The sequence below is a fragment of the Gloeophyllum trabeum genome (assembly GCF_000344685.1).
Source record: "Gloeophyllum trabeum ATCC 11539 unplaced genomic scaffold GLOTRscaffold_00014, whole genome shotgun sequence".
Classification (NCBI taxonomy): domain Eukaryota; kingdom Fungi; phylum Basidiomycota; class Agaricomycetes; order Gloeophyllales; family Gloeophyllaceae; genus Gloeophyllum; species Gloeophyllum trabeum.
The window spans coordinates 789,064-802,559 of NW_006920423.1; the positions used below are offsets into that span (position 1 = coordinate 789,064).

The 13,496-nt window shown below is 54.1% G+C and overlaps 6 protein-coding genes across 6 annotated transcripts; 4 read left to right on the top strand and 2 right to left on the bottom strand.

Moving 5' to 3' along the window:
- Nucleotides 1–293: 293 nt before the first annotated feature.
- On the top strand, nt 294–3,322 carry GLOTRDRAFT_117836 (acyltransferase ChoActase/COT/CPT; the record flags this gene model as incomplete). The annotated part of the gene is made up of 13 exons (XM_007871601.1): nt 294–553; nt 600–683; nt 736–916; nt 973–1,039; nt 1,097–1,458; nt 1,512–1,591; nt 1,642–2,024; nt 2,078–2,181; nt 2,232–2,341; nt 2,393–2,671; nt 2,727–2,941; nt 3,001–3,075; nt 3,134–3,322. 13 exons carry the CDS (start codon nt 294–296, stop codon nt 3,160–3,162), a joined length of 2,229 nt encoding a protein of 742 aa, XP_007869792.1. The 3' UTR covers nt 3,163–3,322.
- Nucleotides 3,323–3,458: 136 nt separating this feature from the next.
- On the bottom strand, nt 3,459–5,563 carry GLOTRDRAFT_96139 (FAD/NAD P-binding domain-containing protein; the record flags this gene model as incomplete). Its single annotated transcript, XM_007871602.1, has 6 exons — nt 3,459–3,904; nt 4,004–4,427; nt 4,475–4,557; nt 4,609–5,209; nt 5,269–5,443; nt 5,502–5,563. 6 exons carry the CDS (start codon nt 5,561–5,563, stop codon nt 3,459–3,461), a joined length of 1,791 nt encoding a protein of 596 aa, XP_007869793.1.
- Nucleotides 5,564–6,354: 791 nt separating this feature from the next.
- Nucleotides 6,355–7,864, top strand: GLOTRDRAFT_112345 (uncharacterized protein). The gene is made up of 4 exons (XM_007871603.1): nt 6,355–6,655; nt 6,703–6,975; nt 7,027–7,551; nt 7,609–7,864. The coding sequence occupies exons 2-4, from the start codon at nt 6,762–6,764 to the stop codon at nt 7,788–7,790; spliced, it is 921 nt and encodes a 306-aa protein (XP_007869794.1). The 5' UTR covers nt 6,355–6,655; nt 6,703–6,761; the 3' UTR covers nt 7,791–7,864.
- Nucleotides 7,865–8,720: 856 nt separating this feature from the next.
- On the top strand, nt 8,721–9,005 carry GLOTRDRAFT_132731 (uncharacterized protein; the record flags this gene model as incomplete). The annotated part of the gene is made up of 2 exons (XM_007871604.1): nt 8,721–8,895; nt 8,941–9,005. The coding sequence occupies 2 exons, from the start codon at nt 8,721–8,723 to the stop codon at nt 9,003–9,005; spliced, it is 240 nt and encodes a 79-aa protein (XP_007869795.1).
- A 960-nt stretch (nt 9,006–9,965) lies between these two features.
- On the top strand, nt 9,966–10,929 carry GLOTRDRAFT_132732 (uncharacterized protein; the record flags this gene model as incomplete). Its single annotated transcript, XM_007871605.1, has 4 exons — nt 9,966–9,992; nt 10,057–10,087; nt 10,587–10,668; nt 10,731–10,929. 4 exons carry the CDS (start codon nt 9,966–9,968, stop codon nt 10,927–10,929), a joined length of 339 nt encoding a protein of 112 aa, XP_007869796.1.
- A 695-nt stretch (nt 10,930–11,624) lies between these two features.
- Nucleotides 11,625–12,774, bottom strand: GLOTRDRAFT_123042 (uncharacterized protein; the record flags this gene model as incomplete). The annotated part of the gene is made up of 3 exons (XM_007871606.1): nt 11,625–11,794; nt 11,857–11,924; nt 12,038–12,774. 3 exons carry the CDS (start codon nt 12,772–12,774, stop codon nt 11,625–11,627), a joined length of 975 nt encoding a protein of 324 aa, XP_007869797.1.
- Between the last annotated feature and the right edge of the window lie 722 nt (nt 12,775–13,496).

A 13,496-nucleotide genomic window follows, 5' to 3' on the forward strand; every position in this document is an offset into this window, starting at 1 on the left:
CTCCGAGCGCAAATCCCATCTGTTAAGCACGGCAGTCGTCGGGTGAAATATCAAGACGACGGCAGGGACAACAACTGCTACAGAAGGTTACAGAAAGGCCAAAGACGAGCTAAGCGGCGCCCCGTGATTCGTTTACCCCGCATCATACCCCGCATTCAGCCCTTACCATATCGGTGCGTAGCAGCGGGTCATACACTCTGCCCAAGAAAGCCTAGGTATCACAAGCCATATAAAGCCCCTGTTAAGACACCCATGGACGTGAGTCGCTGATGCCCAACGATTTCCCTTTCGCCATGTCTGAGCCCGTCACGAAATTCAAGCCGCAGGCGTATCCCTCCTCCAAGACCTTCGCGCGCCAGTCCGAGCTTCCGAAGCTGCCCATTCCTCCGCTCGAGGATACGTGCAAGCGTTATCTGCGAGCGCTAGAGGGGCTTCAGGACACAAAGGAGCATGAGAACACCGAGCGAGCGGTCGAGGACTTTCTGCGAGGAGAGGGGCCACGATTGCAGGAGCGTCTGGAGGCATGGGCTGCGAAGAAAGATAGGCAAGTATGGTACCACCGCATAACGGACACATCAGCTGACATTGTATCGGTGTAGTTATATTGAAGATTTCTGGTATGAGTCGTATCTCTCACACTCGGACCCGGTCGTACTCGCGCTCAACCCATTCTTTGTACTCGAGTAAGTCGCTTTAAACAATTCCGAAGCAGAGCTGACTGTCGTGCTCCCGTAGAAATGACCCCTCTCCTGACCGTGGCGCGCAAATTCCCCGGGCAGCATCGTTGATAACGGCGTCGCTGGGCTTTATCCACGACCTGCGCCTAGAGATCCTCGAGCCCGACACCATTCGCGGGAAGCCCCTATGCATGGATCAGTATAGTAGGCTCTTTGGTACCGCCCGCATCCCGACACACGTAAGGCTGCAATTTATTCTAAACGACTGTTTCTGAATACTTTTACGCTATATCAGCGAGGCTGCATGATGGTCACAAACCACGAATCACAGCACATCGTCGTCTTGAGACGTGGTCAATTCTGTAAGAATGATCCCCTTGTCCCATGCTGCAAATCCTACAGCTAGCTTTGTTCGACAGACTGGTTCAACGTTCTCGACGACGAAAACCGCCCGCTCCTGACAGAGCGCGAGATTCTGCGGAACCTTCAAGCGATCGTATCCGATGCGGACAAGACGCCAGTGACGGAGGTCGCGCGCACCGCCATCGGCGTGCTATCCACTGAGAACCGCAAGACATGGTCGAGTCTCCGGACAACGCTCATGAAGGAGCGCGACAACGCCCAGTGCCTGCAGATCATCGACCGCGCACTCTTCGTCGTGTGCCTGGACGATGCCGCGCCGGACACGCTCTCTGAGCTGTGCGATAACTTCCTGTGTGGCACGTACAATCTCGCGAACGGGGTACAGATCGGTACATGTACCAATCGGTGGTACGATAAGGTTCGCCGTCGTTATCTTCTGATTCGGTAGAATGCTAACACAATTCAAATCAGTTGCAAATCATTGTCTGCGCAGACGGGGCGGCCGGCATCAACTTTGAACACACCGGTGTGGACGGCCACACCGTTCTCAGGTACTATATACACAGTTTCCACGCCCCATCCAGTGCTGACAGCGTTGTAGATTCGCCGCGGACATCTTCACTGAAGGTCTCATGCTCCTCGCCCGGTCTATCAACCCATCAGCTCCAACGCTCTTCCGCGCCTCCCTCTCCCCGCACGCAAAGTCCTACAAGCAGCCCAGGAACTCCAACAATAACGGCAAGCCGCCGACGCCCCCGCCCGACATCATCGACACGACGCCGAAGAAGCTCGAGTGGGTGCTGACGCCGGAGCTCAGGGCGGGCATACGCTTTGCGGAGACAAGGCTCAGCGACTTGATCTGCCAGAATGACTGCCAGGCCCTGGAGTTCAAGGGGTATGGGAAGAACTTCATCGTCAGTCACGGGATCAGCCCGGACGCGTTCGTGCAGATGGCCTTCCAGGCGGCGTACTTTGGCTTGTATGGTGAGTGATTCTTGCTGGCTTTGAAGATTTGAATTATTGCTGACGTAGTACAGGGAGAATTGAGTGCACATATGAGCCGGCCATGACCAAGTCGTTTTTACACGGAAGGACGGAAGCAATACGCACCGTGCAGCCTCAGAGCGTCGACTTCGTCAAGGTAGGTTGCCCGTGTCCGACAATGCAGTTGAGACTCACTGTGGTCCGTAGACGTTCTTCTCAGACGCATCGCCGTCTCAGAAAATCAGTGCCCTCCGAAAGGCCTGTGAGAGACACGTGAAGCTTACAAGAGAATGCAGCCAAGGTCTTGGCCAGGACAGGTTAGCATTCTCGCTTTTTTGCCGTGACTAGCCAAGCTCACGTCTATGTAGGCACCTCTATGCGTTGTACTGCCTACTTCAACGAGAGATTGAGGGTAACCTCGACCCTCTGCCCGATGACAGGCCTCCGTCTCCAGCGAGCGACACCAGCAGCTACGTGAAACGCAACATGCCGGCGATCTTCACGGACCCTGGGTGGACGGTCCTCAACACGTCGATTCTGTCCACTTCGAATTGCGGGAATCCTGCCCTGAGGCTGTTCGGCTTCGGCCCCGTCGCAAGGGACGGATACGGTATTGGTTATATTATCAAGGAGGACGGCATATCAGTGTACGTGGACATACCTTCCCCAGTGACAATGCCCTCTAATCTGTCTGGGGTATAGATGCGCCTCGTCCAAGCACCTCCAGACTCGGAGGTTCCTCGACACGCTCCAAGGTTACCTCTACGACGTCCAACGTCTGTTGATCCAACTTCATCTCTCTGCCAACGAGCGTCCTGCGCCATTCATTGACCATGCTGGCGTCCTAAGGGACTCGAAGACTGGCAGGCCTATTAACGGGCAGAGTGTAGAGAGCGAGGAGAGCGATGCAATTATGCGTAAGTCCCAGACCGTTGATTATATTGGCATGAAACTGATGTTCCTTTCGCCGTTGAAGCTGGCTACTCGTTCTTTGACAGTGGAGATATCGAGCTATTGGGTCGCCGGAAGCGGTCGCCATATGAGCATGTTGGTAAGTAGTATTGTGCATTCATCTTTCTGTTGTAGGCGTTGCTCATGCTTCCTGGCAGGGAGAGTTATACCCTTGGCGGAGTACTGACGCTGTTGATCTATATTTTGTTCAGATTCTGTTCCTTTCGTTTGGGTTCCTTAGGTGCCTGTTATACGCGACCTGAAATGTATGTAATTTGTGAGAATACCGCCTGTTGTACTAGTAGTTGTACCTTGTACTGCTCTGTAATTGCCAAAGATATCACTTCGCATCTGATGGTGAGGTGATGCATTGAAGGCGTCGTAGAAGGGACGACCAAATGAAGCTGTCATTTATTCATTAGTTCATAGACGAAACGCGAAACACGTCCATTAACATGGACACAAGGAGAATGAAGCTCGTGTCTACAGTTTGGCAGAAACCTTCGCCCCGTTCAGTGGCGATGGTTCTCGCAAGAACACGCGATAGTAATTCTCGAGCCAGCTAATTGCTCTTTTGCCTCCCTCTTCAGTCCCATCCCACTTAGCAACGCTGCCCACATAACCATCAGGCCGGATATTCACGATCCCAACCTGACCCTCTTCGACGCCCCCCACCCACTTGTCCAAGCACCGCATCTTCTTGGTGTCCATTTCCGGCACGTTATCCAAGTAGAACGTCCATCTGCCCTTCCGCAGCAGAGGTGGTAAGTCTGCAATCTCGACTGTGTCTTTGGGTTGTGCAGTGACAACACCGAGTGTAAAGAGATCGCCGGCTGCTAAGTACCGCTCAGGACGCGAGAATTCATCATGGGCTGCTGCAGGACGTGGCTGACGCATGTACGACACCCCAGCTGCAGCGGAGACGCGCCCTAGAAAGGAAGGTGACGAAGACATCGGGGTAAATGCAGCAGCGAGGTTGGCAAGGAAGGGCGAAACAGACTGGACGGAGGCGCAGAGAATGAACACACGGAACTGCCCTAAGTGCGGGATATCGAGCTGCAGGTCGACCGGGTTATGGTCCACATAGCGCGTCACCTTGGCGGGCGTGAGCAGCTTCCCCGGCTTGCAGTCGCCAGTGACCTGAGCTGACGATAGATGCTCATTCAGAGGGCCATGGTCATAATCCGCACCGACGCCACTGATGAACCGCGTGTTGGTTGCGAAGTTCTCCACGAGCTTCTGCGGGTCGCCCGCGGAGAAAGCGGCAGCATGCTCGTTGTCGAAGTTAATGAGATCCAGCGCGATTTTGCGGCGCTCGGCTTCATAGGTAGGCAGAAGGACGGGAGTAGCAAGGCCACGCACGGCGAGGTTCAGTTTCCATGCGAGGTTCCAGGAGTCGTGCATGGAGACGTTCATACCTTGGCCAGCTTTGGGCGAATGGGTATGAGCGGCCTACAAAGATGTCGGTGGTGATAGGAGCACTAACGGGAAGAGCTCACGTCACCACAGATGAATACTCTCTTGACCTCATCCGTGAAGCGGTTGGCAACTCGTTGGCCAATTTGATAGAGCCCGAACCATTCTACAACTCTTTACACCCGTGGTTAGAGCAATGAGAATGATATTCACTCACCAATAGTCTTCCACTCGAGCTGGTATGGTTTGAAGATCTCCCGGGCGCAAGTCATTACGAAGTCTTGGTTCGCCACCGCCTTCGTAATCTTCTCATTCTGATTAGTGGAAACGAGCTCGATGTACAGCCGGGTCATATTGCGCTCCCTGGGGATGCAGAGGACTGTTCCGTGCTTCTCTGAGTGCACAATAGCCTTGCTCCAGAGGTCGGGGAACTCTGTGTCTATCTCGCCATCAAGCACTCCCCATATAATGTCTTTAGTCTCTCCGACCATGTCCGCGTCGCGCATGCATCGTCGTACTTTCGAATGTGCACCGTCACATCCGACCACATAAGTCGTCTGTAAATGCCTCATAGAGCCTGTTGCAGTATCCTTGTACTCGACGTTGATAGACTCTCGGATATTCGTTTGGCGACTGTATTCCGTGAAAGTAGCATTGCGTGTGACTCCGACACCATGCGACTTCATGTCAAGCAAGAGCACATCCTCAACCATACCTTGATGCCCTAGGAGCATATAAGGGTCGAGAACATCGATGATTGAAGGTGAAGGATAATGCGTCTCGCGGCCTGTCCTCCGGAGAGGACTCCGGTCTGAATTCTTACGTTGAATACACTCTCAGTTGAGAACGGACATGGAGAGTAGTGCACTCTGCGCACCCAAAATGTCATGTCATAAAACTTTACGCCATTCTGTAACAGCGGTTCGAGGAGCCGCATCTGCCTGAACGTCTCCAGTGTCTTGGGTTGCATCCCGTCGGCACGCCCGGTCGAAGTCTTGTCGCATCGTTCGTCCAGAACCTCCGCCTTCACTCCAAATCTCGCCAGGTTGGCTCTGGTGCGATTTGAAGGGCTCGCAGCACTTCTAAGAGACGAGGCTGTGACGAACTCACCCTAGCATCAGCCCTGAAGGGCCGGCGCCCACCACGACAACGTCGCACGTCTGGTCGACCATGTTCAAGTCTGCAAGCAACACATTGATCCTGATATCGGTGTCATACTGTCAACGCAGCGCCGACGGCAAAAGGATATCGCCTTCGCACGCAAAGATAGCGTTGAAGTTTACTTCCATCTTCTTCTACGTTGTCGGCATATACATATACAGCCGTTGCTTCGCTGACGTAGCTATAGAAAAGGAGGCACGGATTTGCCACAATTCCCACTCAGCGTGTGGCAAAGATCCAGTGGGCACGTGATGCGTTCTCACGATAGTTGTCGCTTCAGCCGCGTCGAACTTTGTGGCACTGGCAATTCACACCTACGGCCTGCCACTCTGCTAGTCGCGTTGAGACGCGCAAGTTCTTCTGGCGTGACGTGGCAGACTTTACTGGATTTATTATGAGCTCTGGAATGAAGATTACGATCAAGCCACGTCGTGGACGCGGCCGTGGACGAGGCGGCGCGTCCGGCTCTACGAGGACAAAAGCTGAACCTGAGTCAGAACCAGAAAATATGGAAATCGACCTCGAAGAGGGAGACGGGGCACACTCCGCCGGTGAAGGATCCGCAACGCCTCATCCCCCATCGGAACCCGGCGTCAAAGAAGAAGAAGCGTCTGAGGCTCAGGATGAGCCGACAGAAGGAGATAGAGAAGGCGAAGGAGAGGGTGATAACGACGAGGCGGATATGGCCCCGGATGAGCCAGACGAGATGATGGAGCCGACTACGCCCCTTCCTAGGGGAAGAGGTAGACCAAGAGGGCGTCCTCGGGGCACTGGAACACCCCGTGCTCGGGGGCCGGGAAGACCCCGCGGCTCGAGAGGGCGGGGGCGGCCACGAGGGAGAGCACTTACCATCCGGTTGCCTAAGAGGCCAGGTGAGGAGGGAGCAGAAGGCGAAGCTGACAATGAGGCGGGGGATGATGTTCAGGGGACCCCTGCGGCTGAAGGCGGTGAAGAGGGAGGAGAGAGGCCGGAGCCGGTTGGAGGTGGCAAACCATTCAGGAGGATAAACGGGAAAGTATATATCATCGATGGGGATGAGTATGTTACGGAGGACGATCCGAAGGGAGACACGAAGATAGATAAGAACGGTAACCTGTTGGGAGGTGAGCAAGCTTGGTTTCTCGATGTCCGAGAGCTAATCTGCTTCCAGGGCGCCGGTTCAAGGCTCAGACCTTTACCCTGCCCAATAGACACCCAGAACGGCAGTATATGCTGGCTATTGATGCTGCTCGTACATCCGGCTTCAAGGACTCATTGTACTACTTCCGTCGAAATCCCCTCACTTTCAAGCTCAACGCCACGCAACCAGAGAAAGATTACTTGATAGAGCAGGGGAAGTTGGGGTCTCACCTGCGTACTCGCAGTGTGACTTTGATCACCGCAAGAAGTGCCTATAAGTTACACGGCGCGAAGATGATCATCGGTTCGTTTATTAATCCTTCGATCCTAGGATACCTTTCCTGACATGGTTCAGACGGACGCTGGGTGGTGGACGACTACTACGAAGATAAGGTTCTAGAAGAGATTACTGCCAAGGGGCTCAAACCAGGGGACCTGGTTGGTGACCTACAAGAGCCCCATGCTGAATCAAAGGACATGCTCGCCGTCGCCGACCGCGTAACGAAATCCGACCGCCCTGGCGGTGGCCCGAGCATGTACCGCCCCGGCGGGCCCACGACCATCTTTGGCGGTTCCGGATGGGGCCCGTTCAGCGAGGGCCCTCTCAATGCCGTGAAGAAGTCGATGCTGAGCCGTGATGGCGTGACCGAAGAAAACTTCATGTTCGTAGCAGCACAGCGGACGATGGAGGCCAGCCGGGACTGGGCGAAGCTGAGGAGGAATGTACTGATGCCGTGTGGCGGCATCCTGGGCGAGATTGGTGGGGGTGGTGATGAAGAGCAAGGGACGGCTGGGGGAGAGCGGCCAAGAAAGAAACGGAAGAGAATCGAGGATGATCTGCCGCTCGGCGTGTACGAGCCCCATTCCGGTGTAGTGCTCTGTGAGTCGAGGCGGCCGGTGTGGGTATTTGCATCTGAGGTGCTGACTTTGTATGCAGATCGGACGGACACTCAGCCGACAAGGAGTCGCTGGGAGGCGATGCCCGAAACGGAACAAAAGAAGTCGGTGTTGGGAGGCACCAAAACGGGCAACGGAGCGTGGGCGCTTGCTTGGGTAGACACGGTTATGGAGGTTCCCCCGGAGCGACCAGAATCAGGGCCCCCTATAGACTCAACCTGAGGCTGGGATCAAAGTTGCGATGTTCTGCATATTTGGTATGATATCTCTTCCGTAATCTGACGTCTCGTGGCCACTTCCTGTAGCCGCTGTGGTGAGTTGGAGGTGTATGTACTATATTTTTAATTGATGCGTAGTTTTGCCTCGAGACGGCTGGGCTGGGTCGTGACGACAACCGGCGTGAGCTCGTGAGCACAGGCGGTGATGAAGCACTGCTTGAGCTCACGAGTTCAGGCTGGATGGCTGTGGATCTATGATATCCTGGATTCTCATTCCCCTTGAACGGAGTCGTCGCTGGAAGAACGCAGTATCGCGGACGTTGGTACGTCGGAATTCGCATCCACTACCGAACATTCGCTTTGTTGATTCTCCCTTCCGCCGTCTCTTAGCCCAGTAGTGGCAATGATGCGTTTTGGTTTCCCTGCGTGGCCCCGCCGCTTGACAGCGAAGGACTTGCAGCTGCATCAGTCGCTCTTATACTGTGCCCGCTCCGGTTGGACAGCGCTTTGGTCTGACGTTTAAAACGACGATGGACAAGTTGTTATCAAGAGATCCTGTGGACTCGGATCACATTAGCAGTGTCCGAGATGCTCTCCGTCGACGCATCCGACGCATGCGCAACCGCTACGCCCAGCTCGAAGCACGCCGCTGCTACGAAGGTGCGAACTCAGACAGGAGCCAAGATCCTCTGTGACCGTTGTCGCCGCCTCTCCAAATGCGAGAGGGGCCTGAAGAACCATATCTCATACTACCACGATCACGGAGGCGGAGTGTCAGTTAGCTTTTGCTTTATTTGTTTTCAACTAATTAATATATCGAGACTGACGAGCGAATCGATTCGGCAGAATGCACAAGTGCCCTGTGTGTCGTTACACTACAAGAAACAGGCTGGAGCTTAAGCACCATATGCTTTCACAGTGCTTACCCTTTCCCATGTCGCCGTTCTCAATCACGGGCTGTTTACATCACGGATCCACTAGTTTTCCGCCCCCAGGAACCGGCCCCGAGGAAGCTGCTACGTCGCCTGCCCTCTCTCCTATGATCCTCGTGCAAGATCTTGACGCGGGTACTCAGGAAACGCGCGCCCTCCCAGAGAATGACCCAGAGGGTGAGTTGGGATCGTTCTATGCTTGGATGACCCTGTGCGTCTCAGTACAGAGTCCTGCTGGGTCTCCGATCTCGACACCTCGACGCCTCGTCTGCCCCGACCTTGACTGAGGCCCCCTGCACTTGGTGCTCTTCGACGATTCCTTACCTGCACTCTGCGATGGTTCCCTCGATACGAATCCCCGGAGAACTTCGGATTTGTTATATCTGTCTCTGTTTATGCTCTCCTATGTTGCTGCCAAGTCCTTCTATGCCTGCCTATGCTTTCGAGCTTACCTCTATGTGCTCAGGCTAGGTCAGCTACTCTCGAGTCGTTTGCCTCGGCTCTGTTTTTCCTCGTATATAATCATCGAATACGAATAATCCTGCCGGGCCGTACACAAAGTCCGAGTACACCCGCGAAGAACTTGTAATGCAGATGTCAGTACCTACTCGACAACCGTGACTACTCTGCCTTGCGCCAGCTGGCTCTGTGCTGTACCACGTTACCGTCGCAAATGAACTACCCGCTCTACATCGGTGTCCTCTCACTTTGTGACTGAGTTACCACCGACGATCGTCAATTATCCCTTGCCTTTACTCCAGCGATGCTTCCCTCCCTCCGGACCTCTGGCAAACTTTGACTTGCTTGTCATCACATATGTCTCATAAGATCATGCTCTCCTATGCATTTCTGCCTGACCCTTCCATGCCTGCCTCTATGCTTTCGTCCCTTCTGCGCCTATTACTAGAAATTCGAACCTTCTACGTCTCCGTGCTCTCAGGCTGTCTCAGCTACTCTCATGTCATTCTCTTTGGCGCTCTGTATTTCCAACACATCATATAGACAATCCTCCTAGTCTCTACGCATCATTGCGTGCATACCACTCGATGATCTTCATGGCTGTTTGAATCTGCTCTTTCTCGAGCGGCCTTCTACCGTCACATAAAATTGTGAGACTGTCTCCTCTCTCCCTCCACTTGAGTGACACAGCCATGCTCCTGCACGAACACCCAACTGCGCACTCTCGAGGTTCTGGCCGGCTGTGGCCGGACCCTCGCATCCACCGCTGACTTAGGTTCTCCCTTCCGATGCCTCCTAGCCCGCCTGTGGCGATGGTACGCTTTGGCCCACCTGTGTAGCACCGCCGCTTGGCATTGACGGACTTGCCGTTTGAATCAGTGGTTCTTATACAACACCCACTTCACTGAAGGTAAGTCACTTTGCGCTTTGGCCGCGCGTATAAAACGACCACGAACAAGACGCAATCGAGGGGATCCTACGTAGTCGGAGTACATCTGCTCAACTATAGTAACCAAGATGCCCTCCATCGGGCGCGTCCGACGCAACCGCTATCATCCCTAATACGAAACCTCAGCAGGTACAAACTCAGACAGGGATCAAGATCCGTTGTAACCAATGTCGCCACCTCTTCCAAAACGAGTGGTCTCTAAAGAAACATATTTCGTACATCCACAGTCTCGGAGGCGGAGTGTCAGTCTGCTTTTTTTGCTCTCAACATATCCCAGAGACTGACGAGCAATTCATCTATTTGCCAGATTGCGCAAGTGCCCTGCGTGTTCCCACACTACAAGGAACAGGGTGGAGTCTGAGCTGCATATGCTTACACAGTGCGTACCTCCCTTCCTTTGTCACCTCCCTTGTCACCTGCTGACATCCTTCTAGTGATTTGTTTAAATTTCCGCACCCAGTGACGTGCCCGAAGTACATGCGCTCCTATGTTTCGTCCTCCAGAACCGACCTCGAGAGGCATCTCAAGGACCACCGCGGGCTGTGCGTAGCCCTTCTTATCATATACGAATCTATTTCGGTTGAGTGTTCACGTTCTTCACTAGGCTGACTGCTGCGCCGCCCATCCTCTCTCCTACAATTATTATTCAAGATTTGGACGCGGATACTCAGGAAACGCGCGCTCTCCCCGAGTCTGACCCGCAGGGTGAATTGAGCTCAATGTCTATTTGGCACAAGATGTGCGCCCCCGCTTGGTCTCTGGTCTCCGCACCTCAAGACTTTGCTTGCCCCAACCTTGACTGAGTACCCACTTGGCGACTTTCAACATGTACAGTTCCTGCCCTACAATCGGGCTCTGCCCCGTGATCATGATACTTACCTCCCTGTGGATCTAACTTGTCTCATGCCTTTCTCTGTCTATGCTATCCTGTGGTGTTCTGCATGGCCCCGTCCTTTATGCTCTCGGGCTGTCTCAGCTATCCTCATGTCGTCCACCTGTATTTCGGATATATCATATACAACCATTCATATAGACAATCCTGCCAGCCTGTATACTAAAACACCCTACTCGACGACTCATATTGGTCTCCGTCTCGCTCAGGTAGCCCTCTCCGGTCACCGCTACCATCGGGAATGGTTCACCTGCTCTACTCATTCTTCGATTACTTCGGACGGAAAATGCGTGCGGCATCTGCTTTTGTGCTTCGGCGCTGTACATGCTAACGTCAACTCCGGGAAATTGGCGTTAAAGTCTGAGCTTTCAAACTTATGCTCTGGGGACGATTCGAACATATGAGTAGCATGGGCCGCTGCGGACCTCAAGGACGTACACCAGCTTTGTACAACCCTAGAAGGTCCCTGGCGTGCCCGGTCATCCCAGTCTTCCAGTCCTGTAGCAGATATACAATTGATCTCGTGGATGTTGTCGGATGAGCCTACGCCTTCTTGCGCGGCTTAGACGACCCTTTCTTGCCTGAGGAAAATAGATTTGAATCAGCCTAGATATCAACAAGAGGCGCCTGCAGATCCTTACGCTTTTTCCCTGGCTTGACTTGCGTGTCCTCACCGTCACCACCGTCGGGGAAACTCAGGAAGCTCAGCTCATGCTTAGCACAGGACTCGGTGAATGGTCCTTTACGCGTTGACGCGAGTTCCATACGTTCGAGTACTAGCGACAACGGGAAGTAAGCCTTGGAATATCCTCATCTGACACAAAACGCAGACACTGACTTCGAGACTCAGAGGGCTCGGAAGGGGGGTAAATAGCCTCCATGCGGGTCCTTACGCTTTCAATACATCTGCATTCATACTTGTAGTAAGTACAGGTGTCTCGGACGGACGGAGTGACGTAATACATTTATATTATACTACAGGAGAAGATGCAGGACGGAGATCAATGAAGCTAACGCACTCTGCACTGACGAGCCCGCTCGACGCAGCAACTTCCAGAACGGTATTCCAGCCTATAGGTTTTACTCTGTTCTGCATGCTCTTCTCAGCGAGCGGGAAATGAGCAGCAAGTGAGGATAAGAGTCGGCCGAGATGATCAGAAGTAGAGAAGACCAGGGCGTCCACAGAAGCAGCAGGCAGTAGGGTCTCTTCGTCGTCAAAGGACCCTGCTTCTTCCCCGTCATCGGAAAGATGTGGAGGAGCCAAGGTGCCCTGCGCTTGAAGCGCGTTCACAGCCAGCGAGCGCACTTCGTCTTCGAGGGTCCACTCCGGCACGGGCACGTCTTCGGCAAGCAGCGGCCATCGCGTCCAAGTGTCCCTTTTCCGCCGCTTCGGTCCTGGAGCGGGAGATGGAGAAGAAGGGACAGTCGACGTGCCAGTCGCTGCTGCCTTAGCCTTGCCTATGGACCGCGACGTAGAAGGACCAGCTTCGGGTTCATTGCTGCGTTGCTCTGTGCCCCGGTCTCCGGTGAGCGCGTCACAGAGAAAGTCGAGCTGTTCCAGGCTCATATTCTGCGGACGCCGCTCCTCGTCGTCCTCTGAACTGGAAGGTTCGTCAACGGAAACAGAGGGTCGACGTTGTGTCAGGTGGCCCGTCAAGTCGAGGGTGTTATGCGTCCGCAGCGCGCGCAGCAACGAGGCATACTCAGAAAGCTCAGAGTGCAGAGCAGCGGGCACCAATTTCCGCTTCGTCGCCATTGAGAGCGGCGACGATGGGCACAAGTTGCGAGTTCAACCAAGCTTCAGCCACAGGTGACGCACTGCCGCTATGACGCATGTGGGAAGCTTACCTCAGCAACTGTACAGCTGCTGCCAGCCTCTATGACGGCTCGAGTGGCGTAACGGACCTTCAGTCGCTTCTTACACTCGACAAGTGAGTCCCCGTCGTTGGTCGTGTTGTTGGCGCAGTACTGACCGCTTATGCCTGGCGTATATCAGAATGAGAGAGAAGTGGAAGAAAAAGCGTTCCAGGAGGCTGAGGCGTAAGCGCAGAAAGATGAGGGCTCGTTCCAGTGCGTATTTCCGTCCGCCGGTAGTACTGTCGCGTCTCACACATCACCCGCCCATTTCAGAGTAATCGCCCCGCCAGCTTCTGGGTGTGCCTCATAAGGCGCAGGGCTTCAATCCAGCGACGGCATAGCGGCACGTGCCTATGCTCGTAGACAAAATCGTTCGCGTTGTCGAAAATCGCGCCCTCGCCTTGTTTGGTTATCCCTGCCGTTAATGCTCATGACACAACTGGGGCGTCCGGTCGTCCGATGGTATGGTCCCGTGTACTGTTGGATGTGTTAGCTGTGGGACTACGAGAGCTTGGTGTGTGTACCGAATAGTTGTCCCAAATGATATGCCGTTCTCGTGATTGCTGCGCTTGAGCTTAAGGATGAGTGTCGGAATATGCATGACTGCTCCTCTCTGCAGTG